This window comes from Symphodus melops (genome assembly GCF_947650265.1).
Source record: "Symphodus melops genome assembly, chromosome: 13".
NCBI classification, from domain to species: Eukaryota; Metazoa; Chordata; class Actinopteri; order Labriformes; family Labridae; genus Symphodus; species Symphodus melops.
In genome coordinates, this window is record NC_136703.1 from 12,776,664 (window position 1) to 12,803,972 (window position 27,309).

Sequence of the window (27,309 nt, forward strand, 5' to 3'; positions counted from 1 at the left end):
TAAAACAAATTGAATAAATTAGTAAATAAATTGATAGGGGAACAATAAATTCAGTCTAACAATGTTGTTTTTTCTTTCACCTGTTCAGTTAGCAGCAAGATAATCTCTCGCAGAGTGTTGTCAGGCTTTTATTCATTAAGATAAAGTCCAACACGGTAACTTCAGATTCTGTACAAAAAATTGCCCTCTACATCAAAAAAGTCACTACCAACTTGCACTAAAGGTGAGGGCTTTTCCATTTGGATATACTGTTCAAGTTCTTCTTCTGTGAACACCTGTCCATCCCAGAAATCCTCCTCCTGTCCGTCATCCTCTGGGAGCATTGTTCCAGGTGTTGGCACTGTGGTGTCTGCACTAATACCAGCTTTGGGCTGGGTGGGCAGAAAAGTAGCCAGACTCTTATTAGCTTCTGTGCTTTGAAGCATTAAAGTCTTATCTGACGCAGGCACCACTGCATCGCCTCCTCTTCCGGGTGGTAGCATTGCTGTCTTGTGGACTCCAGGTAGCTTTGGCCTGTCTGACCCCGCCCTGTCACCTGAAGGCAGCACCTGAAGGCTGAGTCCTGCCATAGCTTTAGCATCCTGCTTGGCTTTTCTTTCAGGACTGGGTACAAACTTGGTTCTGAGGACTCTCAGGATGGCATCAGGGCTGACAGAGAAGCCCTCAGCCAGACGCTCCACTGTCCACTCCTCTGGCTGCTCTTGCTTCAAATATCTGAGAAAGAAGGAACATTTAATTTGAAGACAGAGAAGTTGTGAGTAAAATGACTGAGAAAAAAAAAAGAAAAATAAAGTTCCTTACCGGATCTGCTCAATAGCATCCCAGGTCAGCTTCCTCTGTGGAGCTCCTGAAGGAGTCATCTGTCTTCTCAGTATGTGATATTTCACAGTCCTTTGCCTCTTCCTCCCCTCACTGAAAAACATAGGGGAGGTGTTTTCCCCTACTTCGTATTATACATTTAACTCTAATGTTTTATACCCGAATAACAAGTCATTCACTACTTACTCAACCAATGCTTGGAGCTTGTCTTCTACATCCTCCAGACCAAACTCTTCATCAGACGTCCGGTCGCTGTATTTTGAAGCTCCATTTGATGATCTGGCTTTGTGATTATGGTTCTGTGCCAGCCATGCCTTGCTGGTTCCTCTGCTTGCAAACCGAACCGAGTTAATAGAAAAAGAAAGAGCCACAGATGAAGCACCGACCCTGGAGATAAGGGAGAGGAGCTGGCAAGGACGAGCCATGCCTCTTTTTGAACTTCTTGTGGTAGAATTGAATGACTTCGAAGGTCGTTCTGGTGGTCAAACTGTCTACAGCTCTATTTAATGAAAATATCTAAAAAGTAGACTAAAGGCATGTCTCAAACAAAACACAAACTGTAACTCGTACATGTACTTCCAAGGGTCAAAGGATAAAGGTGTTAGGGTTGACTACTGCCATCTACCGGAACGGAGGTCGTAAGAATTAATCCTTTGGTCTGAACCAGCGCTGGTCTGAACCGATGAGAGGTTAAACACAGACTTGTATTGTACCAGCCATAGCACAATTAAGTCTTTCTTACTTATATTCAAACCGAATTAGTGCTATAAATAGATAAATAAATACATACAAAGTCGACTGCCACAAAAGAGAGAAATATAACTTGTAAAATGGCGACATCTAGTGGACGCCGTAGGCACGACACCCTGCTTTGTCCTACGACTCATGCGTCACGCAGCTACGCACCTCCTCCCAGGCGCCGTTGTTTCATTTGCGCCATTTTGTCCGCTCACTTTGTTGATTGGGCTTCAGCGAGCTGTACTAGAGCCAATCAGAGGGAAACCGGACAGCAAAGACACGGTAAGGGAGACCCTATTGAAGGCATTGGTAGCTGTCAGCACGGATTGGTTTGCCATGGACCAACCAAATTACTAACCCTGCTAAATACAAAAAAATGAAATGGCAGTTTGATTTCGACCACTGCGTCCTCGGCTGTTTTATAACTTCTTGTTTGCAGTGTTTTTCTCCCTCGAAGAAACATGATCTCTGCTGGTCGACGAGCCTTAGCTTAATGTTAGCAAGACTCTCCAACAAAGGAGTGGCTCGTAATGTTCACGGCACAAATTTAACGTGGCTCCGGCAAAAAATGCTCTGAGTAACAGACAAAACACATCCAGAAACCACTGTACGCAACTTACGTGCTAACATGCATCCTTTGTTTGATTTCTAGATTTATTTACCACGTTTAGCTCAGTATCGCTAGTCCTGTTAGCTCCCTGTAATGTATGCTGTGCACTAAACACCATGTAAGAAGAAGACGGACAGCTGACCTTATCAATCATCTGCTATCATCCAGTGTGGGTCATACTGAACTCCTAATTACAGCGTTGTATTCAACATAAGACCGCCAGAGTTAGTGTGTTAGGTTAAAACGAAAAGGGCCACCAATATTCATCTTATTTAAAAGGTCATGTATTTTACCAATTTTCACCTTTTCAAACAGTCCCCTATAATCTAAATGAAACGTCTGTGCTGTGCTTTGGACCAAATATAACATTAATCAAGCAGCAGAGGAGGTTTGTGACCCTGTATAAACCAGCTCTCTCTGAACGCTCAGTTTTGGTGTGTAAATGTGGTAAGACTCCCCCTGAGTTTTCCAGGTAGACATCACTCCTCTGTAGAAAGAATAAAAATGGCAGACCTGCACACACGTTTTCACTAGGCTGGAAATGAAGTCCATGGTGGATGTACCAGGGGAGGGGATTTCCTTACAAGAATCCAACTTGAGATTTCACAAACTGAGGAAATTTAAATCGGAGCATTGTGGTGTGGTGCGACTAAAGCAGACCACAAACAAATGACTAGATGGATTTATTTTAAATTTGGTTGGTCGATAGACACTCAGTTTACCCAAATAAATGTTTAAACACTGTAAGAGTTAATTTTTCACTATATGTCCCCTTTAAATAAGGTCTGAGTGACAGTAACAACGAGCTGGCTATAATGTTTACGGTTGGAATAAAAACAAAAGAAAAACGTTTTTTTATTTTAATTCTGCATTTAGAAGTTGGCTGAAATACAATGCTAATTATATTAATGCTGTGTTATACTGTATCCTTCTAGTGTTAAGAGAGGATTGTGACAATAACAAGTCATGGAGCAGTACACCACTGCCACCACTACTACCGGGGAGCAGATAGTTGTGCAGACGGCCAATGGACAGATACAGCAGCAGGTGAGCTATGACCTCATTGGTTGTTATAGAACCAAACCTTCAACAGTTTAACCTGCTTTTCTAAGTTCACAGATATCAGGTACACATGAGGAGGGCACTGCAGTGGATTCAACAATCAGTATATTTTCCTGATAATGACTTTGTTGTCCTGCCTTGCCTGCAGGCACAGGGCACAGTGACGGCTGTGCAGCTGCAAACAGAGGCGCCAGTGGTGACGGCCTCAGGCCAGCAGGTTCAGACACTCCAGGTAGTGGTGTCACCGCCGCCCTGTGTCAGTGCCATGATGGTGTTGCAGTCTATGAGTTTGCATGCTTGACAAGGCCTGATTTCATGACCCCATCGCTGTGCTGTTTGGTTCATCCTTCCTTCCCCCAGCATGTCCTCCAGCTGTCTGAACTGCATGTTCCTCAGCGCACTGGTCTGTGTCAGCCTCGGGTTTCTGCTTGTTCTCTCATGGCTGTCAAAGGACTGCTGTTTATCTGAGTTGTGTTTGATGCAAGACTCAATTCAGAATGTCACAGTTGTGTTCTTCCTGACAAAAGCCATTTGATACATGCATCACATTAGAAAAAGAACCAGAACTGAACAGCAGGGATCCATACTCATGACCGCTTCACGTTTCATCATCTACTTCTGTTGTTGTTTTTTCTATTGTTGCATAATTATATTTACTTCCTACCCTTTGATCAACGAACTAGGTTTGCAGGATTCATCGAAAAGTGAGACGTGAGATTTTAACGGCTTCATATTTGAGACAGGCTGTCCAATTTATCAACAGACCTAAATATGTGTGTGTGTGTGTGTGTGTGTGTGTAGTTACACGTGTAAATCCATCTGATGGCAGCTTTTACTCTCATTGAAAAGTGATTTTAATCAGAAAAAGATTGAATTTGTTTATATGATGCCTGTGTTCTTCAACAATACTGGGGTATCCACTGGATACAGCAATTTGGTTTGTTTGACAGAAATACTCGATAATATAGAGGTTCAGCTTGGATCCACTGTGGACCTGTGTGGTGTCTTGTTCGCATACCCTAAAACAGAAAGATTGAAAACAAATCCACACGTAGTCATGATCTAGTGCCAGCTCGGATGTGCCTGATTCGGCATCTTTTGTTTGCGGTTGTCACACGTCAGTGATGCTGAAACCTTTAAGTGCCGATGTAACGTCTGTGTAAACCCTGCAGGTCCAGGGACAGCCTCTGATGGTCCAGGTCAGCGGCGGGCAGCTCATAACGTCATCAGGACAACCCATAATGGTGCAGGCCATGTCAGGAGGTCAGGGCCAGACCATAATGCAGGTCCCAGTGTCTGGAGCCCAGGGACTACAGCAGGTAAGAGGCTCTGTTAGCAGGCTGAAATAATGCTGTGTTCTCCTGCACAAGGGCCGAGTGTCCTCTTGGAGTAGTTCTGCTCAGGTGAGTGTAGTGTTATAGTATGAGGAGAGTATTGTGACGGGGCCGAAGTATCAGTTATAAACATGTTTCTGTTAAATCCTTAAAACGTGATCATCTACGTGAGGAACATTAGGTTTGTAATTAAAGAGGACTCTTTTTGATACTTCAGTACAAAAAAAAATAAAATTACAGTCCTCAGCCGTTTTGATGTACTTGAAATTGAACTGGCCTGGAGTACCGGTAATAAATAAAATAACTAAAGGTGAGTCTGTGGTGTTGTCTTTGTGTAGATCCAGCTGGTGCAGCCAGGGCAGATCCAGCTTCAGGGCGGTCAGACTCTTCAGCTCCAGGGCCAGCAGGGTCAGCCGCAGCAGATCATCATCCAGCAGCCACAGACCGCCATCACTGCTGGACAGAACCAGGTTTTTAAATGATTAAAGTCTTCAAGGCCTTTACATTCCTTTAGAATAATTCTTAATGTGGTTAATGAGGGTCTTTTCTCCTTGTTTGTGGTCTTAAAGGGGCAGCAGATCAGCGTGCAGGGCCAACAGGTGGCGCAGACAGCTGACGGACAGACCATCGTCTACCAGCCTGTCAATGCAGATGGTACCGTGCTGCAGCAGGGTACACTCCATTTTTCTCCTTCCTCTCGAGTCTGCCTTCTGCTCTAAGTACTCTATAAACTAAAGTATTTTTGAGTGGTGTTCTTGAGTAAGAAGTGTGATGATTATCTGTTTGGCAGGAATGATCACGATTCCAGCAGCCAGCCTGGCAGGCGCTCAGATCGTACAGGCAGGGGGCGCAAACACCAACACGACAAACAGCGGCCAAGGCACTGTGACCGTCACCTTGCCCGTCTCCGGTAACATGGTCAATGCAGGTGGAATGGTCATGGTAAGACCCTGTGCAGAGGTATCCAGCATCTTATTATATTTTCTTTTTGTTTTGCTTTTTAACCCACATCTATACAAGGCTGTGCTTCGTTTCTGTTTTCTATTTGAAACTTTTCAATGATGGTTGTGTTAAATGGCCTTTTTTCTTCAAGAGGAATAGATTTGTCTTTAGATCACGTGTACACACACACACACACACACACACACACACACACACACACACGTTTTCCCTTATTTTTCTTTAATTCACTTTAGAGCTGCAGCTATCGAATATTTTAGTAATCGAGTATTCTATCGAATATCCCGTCGATTAATCGAGTAATCGAATAAATCATACTTTTGCTTAATTAAGGTTTAACTCGTCTTGGGTCGTCCCTACAAACCTGCTTCTTTGCAGTTACCATGGAAACGCCTGCTTGTTACAGCCAACCACCTCTGCTCTACAGCTGCTGACACTCACCATATTACTGACAGGGTCCCAAATTAACTTTCTGATTCACTGGTCAAGGCGGCAGGTAGATGAAAAATACAGGCCAAACACGTTTTAATGGCTGAAATAGCAAATAGTGTTTTGTGTAGCCTACACATCTGTTACAGTACATTTAATAGAGAAAGCATTATGTTATGTTGAATCAATCACAGAATCAATCATTATGTCAGATAAGGAAATTGAGAAACTTTAAATATATATTTGCTAAATTATTATTCCACAAACAAGTTCTGTCTTGATTTAGCTTTGAAGACATCAGACATTTCATATAATCAGCCTGTTTAATATTATAAGTGTATCTCTGTCTGCTCCTGCAGCGCGTGCATTCAGCGCGCTCACAGACTACAGAGACCATAGACGCGTCTTTGACAGAGACTGTGAGGACGTTACTATCGTTATGTTAGCTGCAAACACGGAGAGAGTGAACGGAGAAAAGCCGACCGTTTGACTGGATCACGTGTTCCCGACTGGGTTGTATGGATCACGGATCAACTGTGTGCTGACTAAAAGTTAAAAGGGGCACGCCGCGCTCGCGTGTGTGCGTGTTGAAGTGTCTGTGTGTAAGAGAGAGGAGCAGGTAGCTGCAGCTACATTAAATGTGTTTTATACTCATACCAAAGTTTTGATGACGCAAAAAAAAAAAAACTTAACGAAGCCTCGAGGCAGCGAAAATTCCAAGATGAATTTTTGTAATCGAATTATTCGAGTTATTCGAGGAATCATTTCAGCCCTAATTCACTTCTTCATGTGGAATTTAGAAGGGTTGTTTTGAGTTATTCATTTCTGAATGCAGTGCAGACACATTTGAGTCCTGTGTGTGTTGATACACTGAATATCAATACCAGATAAACTGTCATACTGAAAGCAACCTGATTGAACTGTTTAAAGGAGAGCTTCTAAGTGCTGCGTCCCTTTTTTTTTCTGCCTCAATCAGATGGTCCCTGGAGGCGGTGGAGTTCAAACAATGCAGCGTATCCCCCTACCAGGGGCCGAGATGCTCGAGGAGGAACCTTTGTACGTTAACGCTAAACAGTACCATCGCATCCTGAAGCGGCGACAGGCGAGGGCCAAGCTGGAGGCTGAAGGCAAGATTCCCAAGGAAAGAAGGGTAAGAACATATCTACGTACAGACGAGGTCACACTGAGGGCTTCAGAAGAATGCACTTCTCTCTTCTGCAGCGTCTGGTTCATTCAATCTAAAGCTGCTCACACTTCATCTGGCTCTGATTTAAATGATGTACGGTAATTTTGTGAGAGTTAAAATCTAAACGCTTCTTAGAGCTGCAGATGCTGTAACTGTTAAAGAGATTCTTTCAATCTAACAGGGATATCTGTAATACAGCTGATAGATATTGAACTAATCAAGAAAAAAACCCAATGTGTTATATAGGCGTCAAAAATCGTAACACGTATCTTCATGTGATGACACCATGAGAGGAAAGTAAGAGAATGTGTTCACCTTTTTTGTTGTGAGTGAAACAGAGGTTAGTACAATAACATCTACTGACAGAGATCCAACACGCGCTGTTCATCAAACTGAACACACTCAAAGGTAAGGTCTATTTCAAAACTATTCAAGAGGATTCATCACTTTCCAAAGTTTTTTTTTTCCCCAGCAGAGGGAATGTAGACCTAACCCGAGAGATACATTTTTGTTGAAAAAAATGATGTGAAACTACATGGTATCACAACAAATTGGTTTAATGGAACAGTTGTGATGCATTGAACACTTGAAAATTATTTTGAACTCTTTTTGTGTTTTACAAGAATAAAATATTATACAGGTGTGCATCTGAAGTATCAACCAGTAATGATACCAGGATGATGTGTGTTCTGTATTTTGTTTGTTGTAGCTTTTTTTCTGCTTAGCTAGCAGACTGTACACTCTGATTTTATTTTGAAAGCTTACGCCTTGAAAGAAATGCTAGAACTGTTTCTTTCACTTCATGCTGCAACCTAAAAAAAAAAAGTCAGACCTTATAGAAAGTATACTCTCATACTTATTAGTTTTTTCATTTTAGTAATGTTCCAAATAAAATACTTTAAAATAAAAAAAGCACTCTGTCATTCTTGTCTTAAGCAGAAATACCTACACGAGTCTCGCCACCGTCATGCGATGCAGCGTAAGCGGGGAGACGGAGGACGTTTCTTTTCACCTAAAGACAAAGAGGAAATGGCGTTGGCCCTGGCACAGGTAAAAAAACATTTTTTGACTCCAACCCGTCAATTGTGTTAATTGCCTGACTGTTCTTGACCAATCTGTGTGATTCACATTTGAACAGATCAGAAAATGTTTAAGTAATACTCTTCGTATCTAACAGTGGTGATCTTTTCTTGTCGCCTGGTGCAGCAGCAGCAGGATGTAGCTGGGGCAGACGACACGGTGGCTCAGATGATCAGAGTCTCTTAGCACTGACGCTAACATCATCCTCTTTTCCTCTGCAAACTCCACCCTGCCTGAGACTCTTCATCCCAGTTTACCCATCTACAGAACTATTGGACACCAAAACACAGGACTGCCACTCGAGTTTATCTGTCTTCTTCTCACTCTCGTGTCGGTCTTCCACGGAGCTGACTATGTGGCGGCTGAGACTGTAGACTTTTCATCTTTCCTAAGATGGCAGATGCTTCCACATTCATGTTATCTGGTCACGCATATAGGACTAGATTTTTACTCTCACAAGGATTTATTTGGACATGATGGAAACATGTTTGGTTTTTTTTTGTATCCTGGCCTAGTCAAACAAAGGAAGCTGTGAACCCACCCTTTCATACCCCTTTCATGTTGAAAAGAGGAGAATACGTCTCCAGTGGACACTTGTTTTAATTGTTTTTGTTTTTATAAATGGTACAGAATTTGTCATTAAGCATTGATGCTTCACTTGTGTCTGTTATCTTTTGTCATGACTTTTTTCATTGTTTTCAACCCCTGTATTAGGGAGACGGATTCAGTATCAAATGAACAAAAACAGAAATGGGATGCTGATGTGAAAATACTGTACAGAAAGTCTTTTCTTCCCCAAAGTGTACTTGCTACTTTGCCCAATTCTGTGGATACATTTTATACAATTTTGTGGTTAGAAATAGTGTTGTGTGTTGTAAAAAACAAAACAAAAAAACACCTGTCACCATAATACATATTCTATCCATGTAGACATGACTTCATTGGTGAGTCCAGCCAAGTGTTACATTTCAAATGTAGATAACTGTTTTTTTTTACACATCACATGAAGTTCTGCAATGTTTCTTTTTGTTTTTTTTGCTATTAAGAAACAATTGGCCATTGAATTTGTCAAAACAGTGTCAATGACATTTTTTAAGTTATTGGTGGTTGCTTTTCTCCTAGGTTTGATATTCTTTGATCATTGTAGTTGTATCCATTTGCATGCTGTCAATTTAATGGGAGCTGTAGTTTTTCAGTTCTTTATATGCTCTGTTGGTGTATTCAGCTATGAATAATAAATTTTGTAATATACAATTATAATCAAGCTGTCAAATGTTGGACTTCAAGTCCATTTTGTGAGGTATCAGAGTAGTAAAGTAATCTCCTGCTCCTGGTGCGTCCATGTTAGAGATTTACATAATCCAAATAACTCCAAGTCCTGTTTTTCTCCCTTCTAAATCTTTTTACCAAATTATGCTGTATATTTTGTTAATTGAATATAAACATTTACATAATTTCTAATTTGGGACGGCTAACTCAGATCTTGCAGGTAAAATACTGTCCCGAGCAAATGTCACCAATCAGAAGCTATATGAAGATGTTGGCACAACAGCTAACCAATCAGAGTTGACGGTAGGCGGGACATAAAGTCGGCCTCCTGCTCAGTGAAGGCCATCCATTCAGCAGCTATGGAAACGTGCATTACCCACGCGGGCAGCTCCTGATTAGTAATGATTAACTTTATTGTGACCTGCTTAAACTGAACTGGCGCTACTCCTGATATGAGTATAAAGCCTCGTTCGTTACTCTCTCTCTCTCCCCCCTCTGCAGCAGCGCTGACTGGCTGTTCACCGCCTACACACTGCCCACTTGCTCAGGTGACAGCCTCAACAAAGCGCCCCCTCCCCGCGGAGATGGAGGAGATGTCTGTGGATGACAGCGGAACTGGAGGACAGAAACAAGTGTCTGCGCTGCTCTTTTAAAAAAAGAGGTGAAGATAGCTTCCCTGGAGCAGATTAATTACTGCTACCCGTAAAGCTTTAGTGGCAGTCTTCGGCGTCCTTTCGGTCATTTTTAAACCACAAAGCTTTAAATAGAGAGCAAGAAGAACTCCATTCAGTATCGGCTTATCTCCTGTAACGGTATCGACACCACCTGGATGCAATGACGGACTCGGTTGTTGAGAACAAGACGGAGGTGAAACAAGCAACGAAATATGTCAAAGAGACCGAAAATGTGGCGGAGAAATATTCGGCATTGACTGTGAGCAAAAACAGCAGTGATGTGAATATGAATGTGGGAGAAATGCCTTCCGCAGCGTTCACCGCAGTCCCCACTCTGAAGACCGTCAAGAAGGTAAGAAACGTGATGCTCTCCACCGGCAACATGTACACGAACATCTGTACATTTAAGTTTAATTCAGTCAAGTACAGCAAGCTGTGTAGCTTGTGTATTTACCGCATATTTTTTGGAGTCAGAATTGGCTATCAGCAGGAGAAGGTTAATGCATTGTTGAAGGTGATTCTGCAGCGTCTTATGTCATAGTTATGTTAAAGCCATACGCTGAGGGATCACAACATCCCAAACGGGCTGCAAAGTGAACATAACATATTCAGACTAACCATTGAGACAAACACTGTCAGATCGAAGTTCATACACTATTTTCAGCTTTGCCTTAGGATCACATTTTTGCATCGTCGTGCCTTTTGCAGTGTAATAGTAAGGTAAAAAACGTATAATCTGCCAGGAGGTGCCTCACTGTCGCCATCCTGTTTATTCAAAAGGCCTGCATCATGCCAAGCTCATGTAGGCAGGAATCAACTATAAGCCAAGTTGAGCTCTTAAACCTCTGATTCAAGGCCTCTGCAAAGTAAAGAAATACACAGCTCCAGCATACATGAGCTTAGAGAGGGGGTCTGCACGCTAAGTATGAGCTATTTAAAGAAGGGTAGGCTTTGCCCCCTGAAGAAATTGCAGTCTGCCATGAATTGAAGCCAGCTCTCAGTTCTTGGAGGTGTCAGGTCAAGAGAAGTTAATTTGTTCAAATGAATCACTTGTGCGCAGAGTGAACTCATCCCTGGGTTCAGTCAGCTTTAGACTGAACAGAGTGTGAGGCCGTACTCATTGTGACCAATGAGAACAGCTTGATTAAAAATGCAGCACAAGATGCACCTGTGACAAAAAGGGTTTGAATTTCTTGGCTGTTACGCAAGAGCAGAGAACAGTCAGTAGTGTCATTACAGATCCTGTCCCTGTGTATTACAGCTGGCTGTGGGTTTCTCCAAGCTAAACTGCTCACGTATTGTTTAAACTGTTTACCTCTGGGGCTCCCTAACTTTGGCCTTCAGGCTTCGTGGTCTGATCACGTTTGTCAGTTGGATTGGGAGGGTTTTCTTCGATCCCTCAGGGTGACCTCTAACTTTCCACCTGAACACTTTGTGTTTGAAACATGTGATCATGTTTGAAGAGAGCTGTATTTACCTGTATCCTTATATACTGAATGTTGGTAACAAAAGTGGAGTGTAGTCGTGGCAACAGATTACATTATACGCTATTGAGTTGGATGCTATTTGATATTTTCCCCCAGGATGTACAAAATGTAATATTATGTTTACTATCTCGATATCAGCATCACTTCAGATGGTTTGTACAAGAACATTCAATTATTCTGCCGAATTTGTAACTGACACAAGTTCCATTCAGCCGCCAACAAACTGACTTCAACTAAACCTCACATTCAAAAATAGTTTTTGCATTACTAAAACTATAAAAGTTAGCATCACCAATCCAGCTTTTACGGGTTGGACAATACTTTCTGATCAATCAACAGTTCTTTTGTCCTGCCTCTTGAAGCTAATTCATTGATATGTTATGGCACCGTTTCCATTTCCGTTGTCCCATCAAGGTTTGGACAAAATAATCTCATTTAAAAAAAAAGGTGTCTTTTCCCAGCAGCGGGGCTCACAGACTGCTCAATACTAGCTCAGACCTCCTGTCTGACAAGGCAATAACGTGTGCACTGTGAGCCGCCTCGGGGGGGCCTGATTGAAAACATATTGGATGGTAGGAATGTGCACTCTGCTTCTGAAAACAAAGCCGTGTGTGATGAATAAATGTGAGAGCCCCGAGTCAAACTGTGTCGCCTGTTTACATGAAGAAAAAAAAAAAAAAAAAAAGCGAGGAAAGACAAACTAAAAATAAAGATGAAACTATCTAACTTTTGTTGTTTACAGCCTGTAAAAGTTGAAGAGCACAGCGGTTGAACTGAGCCTCGTGCATTTCCCATGTACTGAGAAAAATCAATAAATGCTGCAAATTAAAAGGGAACGTGTGTGTGTGTGTGTGTGTGTGTGTGTGTGTGTGTGTGTGTGTGTGTGTGTGTGTGTGTGTGTGTGTGTGTGTGTGTGTGTGTGTGTGTGTGTGTGTGTATGTGTGTGTGTGTGTGTGTGTGTGTGTGTGTGCGTGTGCGAGTGAGTGATTGAGAGAGAGTGGGTATGTGTGGGTGAGTCTCTCTCTTCATGTATCTAGCAGTTACACAACGTGCCGCCCTGGGACTGGGACTCACTCTGAGTTGGTTCATGCATCATCATTTCTGTCTCATCTCTGTGGGCTGTTTTACATGGATCCTCTGAAACGGTTCATACATTATTTTCATTTTGTCATCTTGTTCAACTTCAAACGCTCCATGTCACAGTTTCAGTACGGTCAGATACGAGCGTACAAAAAGGAGCGTCTACTTAAAATCAGCACTGCAGTGATTGATGGTGGAGGCTGCAGGTTGAGTGCTGAAAGTAATCACCAAAGTGCTCATATTCAGAACAACAGCATGACCTTGGGAGTGATGTTGTTCATTCTATCATACATTTGGTTTGGGCAACGCAAAAGGGTCCGCAACTTCACTGAAACTCAAGACCGCCCATGAGAGGGGAGAGGGGGGGGGGGGGGGGGGGGGGGGTAAAGCTTTCCATGTCCTAGTGACATGAGAAGGGCCCATCATGGTTAGTGAAAAAATGGTCCGTCTTAATTTTTAGTAGAGATGGCACCGATCGGATCTCATATCGGTAGCGTGTCCGATATTGAAGTAATCTACATATCGGATAAACATGCCCAGCTTGCCCAGTGTCACTTTGAACATGTTCAGCCTGAACTGTAAGACGTGTCCACAAATTGTCTCAGTGACAACGTTGAGATGAGATGGAACAGCTCCTGCGATATGATTAAAAGTACATTTCCTTACAAATGTGTTTAAAAGATTTAATCTGAGAAACCGGACAGCTGCTGCTGCTTCATGTTTGTATGTGAAGCCAGCACAATGCAATGGTTTCTTACACGTACTACAACCAGATTCTTATGATGTAAAAACATCAAACTCAGTATTGGTTCATATAGGTTGGAACTGAAAAAAAGTGGATTGCTGCATCTCTATGACCATCTTTTATTTTACACCTAAACACTCACCATTACCTCGAAAAGCAACAACAACACTCATTGTGTTCATTGTCCCTTCAGTAAAATGTAGCTTGTTTGACATCTAAACTCCCTCTTCTTTTGTTTGTCATTTTATTGAGGTAAACGGTCCCAGTGAACCTAATTGTTTCACCAACTAGTGTAGCCATTCCCGGACCTGCACACATTTAGGATGCCTGAAAAAAAAAGAAGATATAAAAGGAGCTGGCTTAACAAACTTCTTTCAGCCAGCTCTAAAGGCTGATGGGGGGTCAGGCAGAGGAAGCTAATGTTAGCAAGGAGGCTAGTGCTAACGGTATTGATCAAATGTGCATACGATGATTTAAATCATATCCTGGGAGGGCCCATTCTCTGGACCTTTAAGGGCCATACACATTTATTCAAGCGGACCTGCTGGAGCTGAACTGTCACTAATAAATATGTAAATACTTTTACTTCCTATTTGCTCCGTTATGTATTTTTACTCAAATGTTACGTAAACTGTAGACCAGCTTTAGATGGATTTGACTAGAGACACAAGAGTGTTGACAGTTGTCTTCTATTCCGTATCATGGATTCCCTCTTGTCCTGTCACATTACTGTGTTAGAACTGTGACAATTATACAATACAGGACAGCACTTCTTAAAAAAAGGGTGCGCTATGAACTCATTTAAATGTTTGGCTTTATATGAGTAACTGGCCCCTTGCAGCTGAAGCGTTTATTTCCCCTTGAATTTCTGGTCCTTCCAGTAAAGTAACAGAAGAGTCCAGTCCTGTAGTAGAAGATGTAGACTTTGGTGAGCCCTAGTGGTGGGATCGGACCTGTAGACACTGTCTGAAAGCATCACAGGGATCGCCCCTTGTTCGTTTTTTTTTTTTTTTTTTTCTTTCTCAAACCTGGACTTTTCCTTGAAACACAAGAGCATCAGAACCATTTGAGAGATTTTATCATCAGTTTATAAATGTAAAAATGTGATGCTCTGAATTCATCTATTCTGGCTACATTTGAATAAGAAGACGCATTAAAAGAATGATAATGAATAAAATGTACATTTCCCAGCAAGTTTCCTCGAAGTCTCTTAATGTCCACATACCTGAACTGCCGTGTTTTTGCCACAGTAAGACCAATATAAGCACTGAGAGAAAAGTCACTATAAGCTGAGAAATATAACACATCCATACTGACCAGTTTCAGCTCCACCGTGGCTGTTTTAAAGGGGCTTCCTCTTCCCTTAACTACTGGGTTTGTTCTGGAATTCTGGCTTTCTTTTATTTTCCTTCTCATTTACAATTCCAGGAACAAAACGTTGTTGAAGCTGCTCGGGTTGCATTCCCCCGAGTTTGTTTTTGGTGTCAGGTTTCTGTAATATCCTCGTTATAAGAGGAATATGTGGTTCCTGCTAAAGGTCACATAGTTCTAGAGGCAGGATTAGCAGTCTTCATGTTTTTTACACAACACTGTAATCTGACATGCATGTGTTGATCTAAACATGGGACTGCAGACCAAAGGAAGTACAACCATCTTTCATCTACTGCTTTCTGAGGAAGCCCACCTGTCCGAACAGAGCATAGCATTACTGTCTCTTTCACTCTTTATTTTGTATTTGTACGAGTGACAAAACAGAAACAAGCAGGAACTAATGACATTTTATTTAGAGGGTGTTAAAGGGCTGTGTTTGTGTGTGCGTACGTCTTTATGTGTTGGGGCCAGTAAGAGGTGATGGTTTGAAATGCATATAACCAGAGAGAGAGAATATGAGAAGAAGAAAAAGAAAAATAATAATGATATAAGATAAATAAATAAAAATCTAGCAACAATAACAAAAGTTCTCACAACCATAACGGCAATAAAAAAAATTCTGCTACTGATATTAATAGAGAGAATAGTAGGCAGCAGTAACATGACTTAACTTTTAAAATACTTCAGGTTTCTGTCTTTCACATGTTGATCCTTGACCACAGTGAACTTAATACATGAGTGGTTTAGTCTTCACTGTTAGATGGGCCTGTAGAGCATCAGAGGTGCTCGGCTAAGTAGTTAATGTCACCTAATGTCAGGCCCTCATTGAACCCTTGATGCCGCCAGTTGACAGTCGCACCACAGCTTAAGTCTGTGACCTGGCTTGCTATCTGAGAGAGAGAGAAAAGGTATTTTTAGCTGCAGGATGGGACTGGATGGGTTGCTTATTGATGCAGCAGAAGGCTAATGGAATAGTAATTATTATTATTTTTTTACTTCTTAATCCCTTTTTTTTATTTAGTCGTCCAAATTTGGAGTGCAGCGTTAAAGTAAAAGCTTTTTATGTTTTGTCTGTGTGGTCCTCCATGTGTCTTTTGTGGATGTTTGTGCATTCAGTCACTTTTGCAGCATTTAAGCATAAAGTATAACCTCCTGACTTTAGCAGCGGGTTGTCAAGGGCAGACCTAGAGAGACGACCCCTCCTCTCTTGCTCGCTCTTCCTCTCTCTCCATGTTGACCATTAGAAATCAGGATAATAGGTGGGAACCTCCCCCCAGTTCTGCCTGGGAGTGTTCTGGGATAATAGCGTCAGGGACACCTAGTACCATCACACAGAGGACACACGGGCGCGAGGAGGTAGGCTGGAGACCTGGAGCGAAGCAGGCGTAGACATGGCACTCAAACACGGGCACGCCAGAGAACGGGTGAGTGCCCGCTAATGCATCACCAGCAACTTATCCATCAGGCACATTTCAATCTCACACACAGATGTGCTGAAGTCACTTTAGCCATGTCACAAAGGTTCTGTCTTCTTACTGCAGTTTTTGGAAAAGGGAACTTTATGCAGCAAGAGAGGTAGGAGAATGATTTTGTAAAAGCCGATGTGACTCATGCTGCTCACCTGTACAATTTGTAGTGTCAATAAGAAACTCATAATTATCGTCAGACTAATGTGCTGTTTTCTTTACTGCCCTTACCGTGTCAGAGTAAGAGTGTCTCATTTAGTTGTCTTTGATTCGCGGGGAAGACCAGTGCGAGAGCGACGGCGCAGCTCTGCTGAATCCTCCTGATGCAAAGCAAACATCAAAGAAGTATTTTGCGAGAGTGTGAGACAAGAGCGCACTCTCGATTGTGAAAACAGAGGCATGCAGAGAGCTCCAGAGTTCACACCGTCTCACAAGCTTCTTGGGTTTCTTCATACTGACACAGTAGATTGTCGAAAAACCAGGTTTCACTGAGCATGGAAAGAATGATTGTGGGATATGAACCCTGTTTTCTCTATCTCACTGTCTGCCACAGTCATAATGCAAACAACGCACATGTTCCATCCTTATTGGCCTTTTTCCTTTAAGATTCTTAAGATGTCGTTGATGGCCATATGCACCACGTTTGATCGATGACTCGGGCTCCTACTTTCTTCACACTTGTATCTCGAACACATCCTGCCAACGTTCCCTTTCATAAATTGTCTTTACAAGTAGTATTGCTTTACGTCTGTTCATTTCTGTTCCAAATCACAAAGTTAAAGCACCAGACATGGGTGTAAATGTCCCACTCAAATGTTACCCAGCTCACTGTTGTTGATCACACTTTCATCTGTTTCCAGATTTATCATCTGTGTGTTGTGTCAACTCCGCTCTCAGTTTGGAGTCCAAACAATGTTGTATGGACATGTAAAATAAAAGCACAAGGAAATGCTGAGACGATGTGACGTAGACATTTGAACTTCACATCACAGAATCAAACCTTGTATATGAGCTACATTTTTGTGGGAGTCAAATGGTTAGGAATAAGGGAGGAGAAAGCCTTTTAAAGGGCGTTCATGAGCTCCGAACATGCTCGACCAATACATGCACGAGGACACGAGGTAAGAAGCATGCGAATAAAAGAAGGAGAAAAAAAGCGTGAGTTTGTTGAGCTTTGTTTTCCAACAACCTGACCTTTAAGACACCCGTAGGATAACTTGGAAAAGTGAAGAGAGATCATGCACAGCAGTTCTCTCTTCTGGCTTTTAGTTATTTTAAGGTAACGTTGGTTGGAACATGTTCTTATAATTTCAATGTGATGTAGGGTCTAATACGGAGATGCAAAACTAAAGGCCATGCGTTTCAGAACTTGCAGACTTCTCATTGGAGCAATATGCTGAGTAGCTCCTGTATCTGTGACCCTGTCTGGAAAGCGTCTCTTTCTTACAGAGCTGGTTATTTATAGAGCAGCTCTGAGCACAACAGAGGCCGCCTGAAGCCTACCTGTGCTCTGTGCCCTGTCCTCTACGCTCATATTAATTGTTAGGACCAACGTAGTTCTGTTCAGTTTTTTTTTTTCTGGACTGGCTTTTCTGTTTCTAGTTGTTCTTCGGGGCTCTGTCGTGAGGGATGTGAATTATTCGAGCACCCTTGGGTTCAGCCTTCCTTCAGTGACATCTGTCTTCTGTTTTTTGCAGACTGACCCTCACAGTTTCAGGATGTTTAAAAAAACGATGCTGGGGCGCCGGCTATAGTCCTCTTAGCGGGTTCAAATCTGACCTGTGGCTCCTTTCACACATGTTATTCCCCACTTTATCGCTTTCTCACTCTATCCTCTGTCCATTATCCAATAAAGGCATAAAAAGTCCAAAATGAAAGCTGTTTTTTTTTTTTAAACGATGCTCAGTGGATGAATCAGATCCAAAGTGTAACTGTAGCCTGTCAAACACTTAACAGACACAAATTCACAGCAGCTGAACGTTACGGTTAATATCATTTTTGAATATTTGATACGGTAACCCTAAAGACTGGACACTGGAGACTTTAATCTTTTGTTATAGGGGGGGTCTTGAAAAAAAAGAAGGGATCTAGCAGTGTGCTGGTCCATTTAATGTGTGTTCCAGGTCTTTGATATTTGCGCCTTTGAAGGGCTGGATTGACACGATGAACCAGAACAACAACCGAGGCCTGTGCATGTGAACAAAGCAGAAAACACAGCAGGAGATAGGCTCTAAAAATAGGCAGCATCTGTCTTCTTCCTGATCCACCGGAGACTTTGCTGTAATGGGCCCAGGTGGTTTACCTTGTGAGGGGACAGTTTGAGTGACTGGAAGTGGTGAATGAATCCAGTTCTAAACACAGAGAGTTTGAACACAAACAACCTAAACTACTAATGAAGCGGTTCATCCCTGTTTGTCAGTGATTACGATGGCTTTGTACTTGAAGCTAATCCTTTCTAATTCCTATTTCATTGCTGATACTTCATTAATACAGACAGAAAGTCACATTTACACTAAGTCAGCAATATCTGGGTTATTTTTGCGTTTTATGTTTATTGTGTCCACATTTTTTTTCTCTTCAGATCCAGTTTGCTAACACAGAGGACAAACAAGAGTTCAGCAAGTATCCGACCAAGGCGGGCCGGCGCTCCCTCTCTCGCTCGATCTCACAGTCCTCCACAGACAGCTACAGCTCAGGTAGTCCAGAACACTCAGTGTTGACTGATAAGACGAAAGATCGTTTTAAGACCTCGGACCTTTTTGGTAAAAGTCCTTAAATCGTCCCAATGTGCCCATCTATCCCTGAATGCAGTTACATGCAGAACTACTGTAGCCTTTTATTAACTGAAACACAGAATAAGGTTTGAGACAAATTCACAGTGTTGAATTGTAAAATATCCTGTGTTAGTTATGCATCTCAGTCACGATTATAAAAAATGGTAAATGATAACAACATATTGAATGTGCGATCAGGATTAATGATGAATATGTATCATAAGCAAAGACATCAGCATGATTTATTCTGACGTTTTTTATGTAAGTACCAACTTCTGTCTGTCAAACACACAACTGTTGCAATAAACAATTAGGACATGCACACACACGCACACACACACACACACACACACACACAGAAGAAATGTTCACCAAGACTCTGCTCTGCACACAATGGATTTGAAGTTAATATTTCATAATTGGCACTTTTGTGTGCTTGTTTTTTTCCACCATAGTGACCTTTTTGTGTTCTCTGTTTCTCAGCTGCATCGTACACCGACAGCTCCGATGATGAAACCTCCCCCCGGGACAAAGCGCAGGTCAACACGCAAGGCAGCACTGACTTCTGCGTCAAGAATATCAAGCAGGCAGAATTTGGTCGCCGAGAAATTGAAATAGCAGAACAAGGTATAACAAAGGAGTTGTAAAAAAAAAAAAGTCTCATTCAGCAGAATAGAATTGTTCTGAGTCGCTTTTTAGGAGAGAATTTCTGACAGTCCTGTGATTGAAGTTGAGCCTTAACGTGCTCTTTCGTCTCCTGTGGAATCACTTCACATACATGTTAAAAAGACTCTTTCAAAGGTTCTCTGTGATTTTATAAGAGACATGCTGATGATACTGTTTGTACAAAGAGAGCTTTGTGTGACCTGTTCACAGATACATATCAGATAGCGTCTGTTTTGCTGCTTGGACAGTATTTGATAATGGTTAATCTTCTCGTGATGTCAAAGAAGCGTACAGGCCGAGGCTCAGTATTATTCTGGAAACATGATCAGACGTCTTTTGTCTCAGTCCATCAGTCCAGTTCGTCATTTGTTGCACTTGTTTCTCCTCCCCCATTCTTCTCTCCTCTCTGTTGCTTTTTTGTACACGTGCTTGCTCCTCTCGTCCTCTTGTCTCTTGACTGTGGCTGTGTTTACATTGCTCATGTGATTGAGAAGTAGGTGTGAGAGCTTGACGAGTGTTCTTCAGGCTTCATGCCTGGGCGGCACCTGCTGTTGCTGACAAGCTGTTAAATCAGCGTCCATTTTTCAGGATGTGTTTATTATTCTTAAGAGCCACTGTGTTTCTCTTGCCTAAGACAAAGCTGACCTTTAAGTCCTCTCTGCTTATTCCCCCCCCCCGCCCCCCTCGTTGTTCCCCCTCAGACATGTCTGCCCTGATCTCCCTGAGGAAGAGAGCCCAGGGGGAGAAGCCACTGGCCGGGGCGAAGATAGTGGGCTGTACCCACATCACCGCCCAGACAGCAGTATGTCCTCTCATCCTGCTCGATGCAGATCACTCTGATTGTTACATCCATCTTTTCTTCTCCTCTGCCTCATGTTTATGTATCTGTTTATTCCATCATAACCTGATTAGGTGCTGATTGAGACCCTGGTAGCCCTCGGGGCGCAGTGTCGCTGGACCGCCTGTAACATCTACTCCACTCAGAACGAGGTGGCCGCGGCTCTCGCTGAAACTGGTGAGAGCCTCTCTTCTGAAGGACCAATGTGAAGTCGCGTGTTTTCTTGCATAATGGTTGATTTTGGCTAAGTTTCTTCACATCACTCATTAAGAAATGATTGGTACACTTTAGTGATACAATGGTTCAATTTTGTTGTGTTTAAATCAGTCACCGTCTTCAGCTGATTGACCTTGTCACTTTACTTAATTTGCATTAAGCTTTGTATCATGAGAAACCTGGTTGTATTTCTGAATGGTTGTGCATCCCGCCCTCATGTTGCCTTGAGACGGGAAAGCTCCTTGTTTTTTTTCTGAAAAGGAGCCTCCGATGACGAGGAAATCGCCGGAGGAGCTGGGCGAACTGGTGGCGTCGGTGCTCATAGAGTCCGTTTGCTGCCAGGAGTTTCTACGATGCCAATTCCTTTTGGAAGAAATCAGTTAATCAGTTGAGAAAACGGCCGTATGTGTTGTAGACGGACTGTAAATACTTCAGCTTCAGTGGGAGTTGCCAGCGGTGCTGTGCATTCTGGGAGTTGATGTATTTCATCCACTTGAGCCAAGAAGACACTCTGACTTTTCTAGGTCGATAAAGCACCGACTGCACATTTCTACGACATACAGTATATGACCCAATGTCAAGACAGATTCATGTTTCAACGGGTGAAGTATCACTTTAACAACATAAATTGAGACTGGAAGAACAGGACACATTCAGAGGGCATAGTCAAAAAACTACATTTCCCAAGGAATAGATTGGATAACAAAGGACACAGCTAAGTATAAATGTATCTAAATGTTTGATATCGATTCAGCAAATTCTTGCTCATACACAGACTTTTTTGAAGTGTAATTAGATTTCTTTTGGTTTGTGTGAACTCTTTAAAAAAATAGTGTTGTTGTGGACCTTTTTTCTTAAATTTAAAAAATATTTTATTATTATTGAGTTTCAACTTAGCTGTTTCTGCTTCTCTCAGTCTGTACATCAGTTGTAATCAGTGTCGTCGACGAACACTTAATATGTAAAGAAACCAATCTGTGCGCGTGCTTTCACTGTGTAACGCGTAGCTAATGGACCTGTTGGACATGCAGCTTTCCAGCCCTTTCTCCTCCTAACAGGTGTGTTTGTGTGTTTTGTGTCATCCAGGGGTGCCTGTGTTTGCCTGGAAGGGTGAGTCAGAGGATGACTTCTGGTGGTGCATCGATCGCTGTGTCAACACGGAGGGCTGGCAGGCCAACATGGTATCTACCTGACCGTGCCACAGCGAATCTAACAACAGCCTTTGTCTGCTTTCTTCTCTTCTAAGACTAGGCACCAGCACACTGTTATGACAGTGGAGGTAATCTTCAGATCTCTGGTTTTGTATCTCTTAGATCTTGGACGATGGCGGAGACTTGACCCACTGGGTGTACAAGAAGTATCCGAGCGTCTTTAAGAAGGTGCGAGGTATTGTGGAGGAGAGTGTAACTGGGGTGCACAGGTGAGATGCAGCTCAGATGAGATGTGTTTGAGTTTTTTTTAACTTAGTTTTTATTTACGTTTTTCGGCAATTTATACCCTTACATTGAGCATTTATTATTCCTATTTCTTTTTACAGCTGTATCCATGTGTTTTAAAGATACTCAACTATAGAGATTTAAAGCATTTGAGGGTTTTAAAACACGATAAGTCAAGAATGTTGATGTGGTTTTGTCACATTTGGAACACAAGGACTCGTTTAGTGAAAGGTAGTCAGTGTAATGACCGTTGAAAAAAAATGCAACTCTGTGTTTTTGCCACTAAATTTAAAGCTCTGGCTTGTCTGTTTCCCCACTTATTTCAGACCTTAGTGGACTTCAAAGATAAAGGACGAATCAGAAATTATCAAATCATGGGAGTTGCTATTGGTCAGAAATATCTTGGTTACCTACATGGCATGGCATAAGAGGAGGCTGCACGGAGGCAGACCGAGCTTCCTGATGAAAGATTCTCTGTCTGCACGACAGCACACTAATGCAATTGTAATGTAGTATCAATACACAGTGGCAGGGTAGCTTTTAAAAGTGAGCCGTCTGATGTGACTGTAGCGTGTATAAGAAGCACGACAGAGGCGTGTAGGTCTCTGCTGCTGTGCACGTATGTCTCTCAGTGGAATAAATTAGTCAGACGCTCCAGAGAAAGAGAAGGTCAAACAGGATTGTTTGTGGACATGTCTGCCTGAACACGGTTTCCCATGTGTCCTCTCAGATTGTACCAGTTGTCTAAGGCTGGCAAGCTGTGCGTCCCCGCAATGAATGTGAACGACTCGGTCACCAAGCAGAAATTCGACAACCTTTACTGCTGCCGCGAATCCATCCTGGATGGGTGAGGAGAAGAATCATCCAGAAAAACTGACAGTGTTTGCAAACACACCTCTGCTGCTTCTTTTCACAGTTTGAACTGTTATTTTTTTTCATAACGTCTGGATGTGCAGTGGATAAAAGTGTGTCATCTCTCTTGTGTCTGCCAGCTTGAAGAGGACCACGGACATCATGTTTGGAGGAAAACAAGTCGTAGTGTGCGGTTATGGAGAGGTGAGTAATTGCTTTGAAAAAAAAATAAAAAAAAACAGAACAAAAAAGTAACTGGAGTTTCACATTTGCGGGAGATCTGTTATTTCATATTTGTGCTTACGACTGTCTGTCACACTGTCCTGTGGTGTGTAGGTGGGGAAAGGCTGCTGCACGGCTCTAAAGGCCCTTGGAGCCATTGTGTGCATCACAGAGATCGACCCCATCTGTGCCCTGCAGGCATGGTGAGTCACTATCCATTAACATTCAGCCGCACTCTTTCAATGTGCTCTCCTGTGTTGTGCTTTTGTCTCATGTTGTGCGTTCTTTAGGCTGTGAATATAAAAGGACCTTAAATTTGGTTCATGTTTGTTAATATCACATCTTTTTAAAATCCCATATTCAGTTTGTTAATTTTCCATCCTGTCTCGCAAATCCTCCTCACAATGATTTTTAGACTCTGTAAATCTGTCTTTGTTGTTTTGATCTCTGCTTTGTAAGGTGACCTTGAGCTCTTTGAAAGGTAAACATTTTAGATAAAATGTATTATGATTATTATATCTCAGTTTGTTCTTCATACAGCATGGACGGCTTCCGAGTGGTCAAGCTGAGTGAGGTGATCCGGCAGATGGACGTGGTGATAACTTGCACTGGTATTGTCCCCCACGCTGTGACAAACATTACTTCAGCTTCAGTAACCATGGTGTTTCCAGCAAATGAATACCCGCCTTATATATGTAGTTATCATAGCCAAAATAACAACTTCACATCTGAATGTAAAAAAGGAGTTTTGCTACACAGGTGACAGAAATCACAATATTTATCACCATTTATTTTTGACTCCACAAACTTTATTTTTTATTTCCCCTTGTCTTTAATTACAACACATTCTCATTTTGTAGCAATGACTCTGCTAACACCTCACATTGTCTCCTTTCATTTGTTTTTACTTTTTTAAAGGTAACAAGAACGTTGTGACCAGAGAGCAGCTTGACCGAATGAAGAACGGCTGCATCGTCTGCAATATGGGACATTCTAATACTGAGATCGATGTGGTAATGTGCTCTTTTATTACTAGGAGAGCTTTTCTCCAGTACACATTTACTTACTTACTTATTTATTTACTTTCCCGAACTAAATGTAATATTTCTTGGTTTCAAGTACCGATCAGTCATGCAAACACTGAATCAGGTTCCACGCTACAGTGTTCAAAACAATACTGCCACTTTCTGATTCTCATCATACTGTGACTATTGTATGTAGATAAAAAGCCACTTTGTAAACTAGGTGTCTGAAGCTGCCTTTTAAAAGCAGCAGAAGAAGAAACTGCAGAGTGTGCATAGGAAAAGTGTCAAATCCACAAATACAAAGGCACGATCACCTTTCAGTCAGACAAGAGGGACAACGTGTCAACCCTGGTAAGAAGCCCTGAGGGACGCACTGGGGAATGGAGTCAGTGATTCACTCAGGGGGCTGATCATGCAGGGCTTTAAAAAATAAAAACAAGAACCTTGTAAAGAATTTGGAATTTGATTGGAATTAGCATACCGGGATTTCATTCAGGAGCCCAAGAAATCCAAAAAATCTCCTCTTAAGAAGCAGTTTCTCTCTCTTTCTATTTTCTTACATCTTGAATTTTATTTGGTATTAGTCTCGGTCTGAATCTCCTTTATTGGTTCTTTAAATGTCTGTTACTAAATGAGTGACAGTCTTTGGGTTACATAAAACCCTCTTACATTTGTTCTTTGTTGCAGTCATCGGACTGAGGTGTCTTTTCTGTCCTCAGGCGAGCCTCCGCAGCCCCGAGCTGACCTGGGAGAGGGTCCGCTCTCAGGTTGACCACATCATCTGGCCAGATGGAAAGAGAGTCGTTATGCTTGCAGAGGTGCGTAATCTCTTCCAGAAAAATGTGGCCACTTAAAATGGGATCACAATGAATGGCAATTAAGGCCTCACTTAATCTCACACAAAACACAGATCAACTCTTTACTCTATCTAAAAGTTCATTTCTGTTCTGTTATTCCTCAGGGTCGCCTCTTAAATCTGAGCTGCTCCACAGTACCTACGTTTGTGTTGTCGATCACTGCTACAACTCAGGTTAGAGGTTTGGCTGTAGAGTATTCTCCCGGTCATCACACTGTCCTGCTCATATGTAGTTTGTGAGTCCTATAGTGCTGCCTGTCACACTTGCAGAAAACTCCTGATATTTGCTGGAGGAGGTTTTTGTGTGAACAGAAACATTTTTCGTCCCGACTTCACCCAGAGTTTTCTCTTCTTTGTCTGCAGGCCCTGGCCTTGATCGAGTTGTTCAATGCTCCAGAGGGGCGTTACAAACAGGATGTGTACCTCCTGCCCAAGAAGATGGGTAAGAATAAAGTTTGTGTACACACGATCATTTGATCGAAGATTTTATGAGGACAATCACATAAAAATGTAGTTTTCAACACTCTAGCCCATTTCTCATGTCAACCTTATTTGTGTTGCTGATTGTTGACACCTTGTGACTTGACCTTAAATAACACCATTCAGTGACGCAAAGATGAATCCAACAGTGTAGACTTCTACCTGTGTCTTACCCACAGATGAGTATGTGGCCAGTTTGCACCTACCAAACTTTGATGCCCACCTGACGGAGCTCTCTGACGAGCAGGCCAAGTACATGGGCCTCAACAAGAATGGTCCCTTTAAACCTAATTATTACAGGTAGGTTTCATCCAGGATAGTCCAGCATTTACTGTGTGTTTCCCCACAAATAAATTGTACAATCCCAATGAGTAAAGCAACACTGTGTTTTGTCCACAGGTATTAATGAGACTGTCTGATGGTGAGATCTTCAACACACAGTTGCCCTGGATAAACAGAGATATCTATTTTATTTTCTCAATTGCTACAAAACGGAGGAATTATTTTACTTATGCTGAATGTAACTTATTCATAGCACTTCAGACATGGTGTTCTGTACGGAAAATAATAGTGAGAATAGAAGATGTATTACCAACTAACATTTTACATGTCTTGTCACGTGGTAAAAGAAAAGCTTGCTTGCATGCTTTCATGTGTACGTACTTATTTAGTCACCTCTGTTAGTTGATCACCAAGTTACTGATTTATTTTGTTTACCATATTTACGCACTGTGCCAAAGGATACTGTAAGAATGGAGAAGATACTATTTTAGTTTCGTCTTTCAAAAACATGAATATTTAAGGACATTCCATTAACGAGGGATTATGTTGAGAAAAAATAAACCTCTTTAAATATATATTATGCTAGAATTGTTAAAGATGTGTGTTTAGTAATCTCACTGAAGAGTATCTGCGTACATGCCCTAAAAGGTAACATCCAGTCACACTTTGGATAACAACCATGAAGTGTGTCACGTTACATAAACGATACCACTCAAGTTGTTTATTTAAGTTACATTTATAACAGTGTGTGAGTGCATTTTGAATGAGCAACGCAAACGGAAAACAACAGAAGATTAAGATCTTATGCTGTTGTTAAGATTACAACCTCGATCCATTCCATAAAAGGATAACTTGAAAAGGTGAATGAAAAGAAGCCTGAAAAAGACTTTGAAAATACTCAGCCCCCTCCTTTGTTTAATACCAAAGTTTTTATTTGCTGATTCCAGTCCCAGCTAAGGATTGTGTGACTGAAGAGTTAGTGATGTTTTGACTGGATATTTCCTCACCGGGCCATGATATAAATGTGCCTTTTTATCATTTAAAATGTGTTAATATCAGCACTAACCTTAATTATATGAACATTCCTATTTTTTGTAAAATCACATGTATTAGCGGCACATAATGTCTTTCTTTCACTGCTCCTGGTAATAATCGTGATTCTGATGTATTTGCTATATTTTGAGGAAAAGTAGGATTTTGCCATATGATTGTTGCTGTCTTAATTTGATCCAACAGGGTCACCTTCAGTAATATTTTCTGTGATCAAAATGCATAAGTGTGTATGATGTATGTAAAAAAAAAACATTAAATTAGCAATAAAGCAAGTTCTTTGAACAGAAGATATTTTTGGC

The 27,309-nt window shown here is 41.8% G+C and overlaps 3 protein-coding genes across 16 annotated transcripts; 2 read left to right on the top strand and 1 right to left on the bottom strand.

Annotated features, from left to right (window-relative positions):
- Window positions 1–110: 110 nt before the first annotated feature.
- On the bottom strand, window positions 111–2,284 carry ngrn (neugrin, neurite outgrowth associated). 4 transcript variants are annotated; one of them, XM_079358533.1, is made up of 4 exons: window positions 2,178–2,284; window positions 1,006–1,206; window positions 802–912; window positions 111–714 (listed from the first exon to the last, which is right to left on the bottom strand). In XM_079358533.1, exons 1-4 carry the CDS (start codon window positions 2,189–2,191, stop codon window positions 162–164), a joined length of 879 nt encoding a protein of 292 aa, XP_079214659.1. In that variant the 5' UTR covers window positions 2,192–2,284; the 3' UTR covers window positions 111–161. The 4 variants fall into 4 exon arrangements, with proteins under 4 accessions (XP_079214659.1, XP_079214657.1, XP_079214660.1 ...); XM_079358531.1 differs by lacking the exon at window positions 2,178–2,284 and adding an exon at window positions 1,610–1,674; XM_079358534.1 differs by lacking the exon at window positions 2,178–2,284 and adding an exon at window positions 1,384–1,601.
- nfyal (nuclear transcription factor Y, alpha, like) lies at window positions 1,729–9,478 on the top strand. Of its 9 annotated transcripts, none has more exons than XM_079358519.1 (10): window positions 1,729–1,839; window positions 3,103–3,214; window positions 3,378–3,464; window positions 4,402–4,548; window positions 4,902–5,033; window positions 5,133–5,235; window positions 5,354–5,523; window positions 6,929–7,102; window positions 8,075–8,188; window positions 8,345–9,478. In XM_079358519.1, exons 2-10 carry the CDS (start codon window positions 3,134–3,136, stop codon window positions 8,402–8,404), a joined length of 1,068 nt encoding a protein of 355 aa, XP_079214645.1. In that variant the 5' UTR covers window positions 1,729–1,839; window positions 3,103–3,133; the 3' UTR covers window positions 8,405–9,478. The 9 variants fall into 9 exon arrangements, with proteins under 9 accessions (XP_079214645.1, XP_079214646.1, XP_079214648.1 ...); XM_079358520.1 differs by having other exon boundaries at window positions 8,078–8,188; XM_079358522.1 differs by having other exon boundaries at window positions 5,354–5,505.
- A 340-nt stretch (window positions 9,479–9,818) lies between these two features.
- ahcyl1 (adenosylhomocysteinase-like 1) lies at window positions 9,819–27,297 on the top strand (the record flags this gene model as incomplete). 3 transcript variants are annotated; one of them, XM_079358516.1, is made up of 17 exons in its annotated part: window positions 9,819–10,513; window positions 18,892–19,006; window positions 19,568–19,711; window positions 20,452–20,552; window positions 20,663–20,765; window positions 21,891–21,985; window positions 22,118–22,224; window positions 22,971–23,087; window positions 23,233–23,296; window positions 23,429–23,517; window positions 23,855–23,925; window positions 24,233–24,327; window positions 25,059–25,157; window positions 25,301–25,369; window positions 25,559–25,637; window positions 25,855–25,975; window positions 26,075–27,297. In XM_079358516.1, exons 1-17 carry the CDS (start codon window positions 10,322–10,324, stop codon window positions 26,079–26,081), a joined length of 1,668 nt encoding a protein of 555 aa, XP_079214642.1. In that variant the 5' UTR covers window positions 9,819–10,321. The 3 variants fall into 3 exon arrangements, with proteins under 3 accessions (XP_079214642.1, XP_079214643.1, XP_079214644.1); XM_079358518.1 differs by lacking the exon at window positions 9,819–10,513 and adding an exon at window positions 16,175–16,268; XM_079358517.1 differs by lacking the exon at window positions 26,075–27,297 and having other exon boundaries at window positions 25,855–25,979.
- Between the last annotated feature and the right edge of the window lie 12 nt (window positions 27,298–27,309).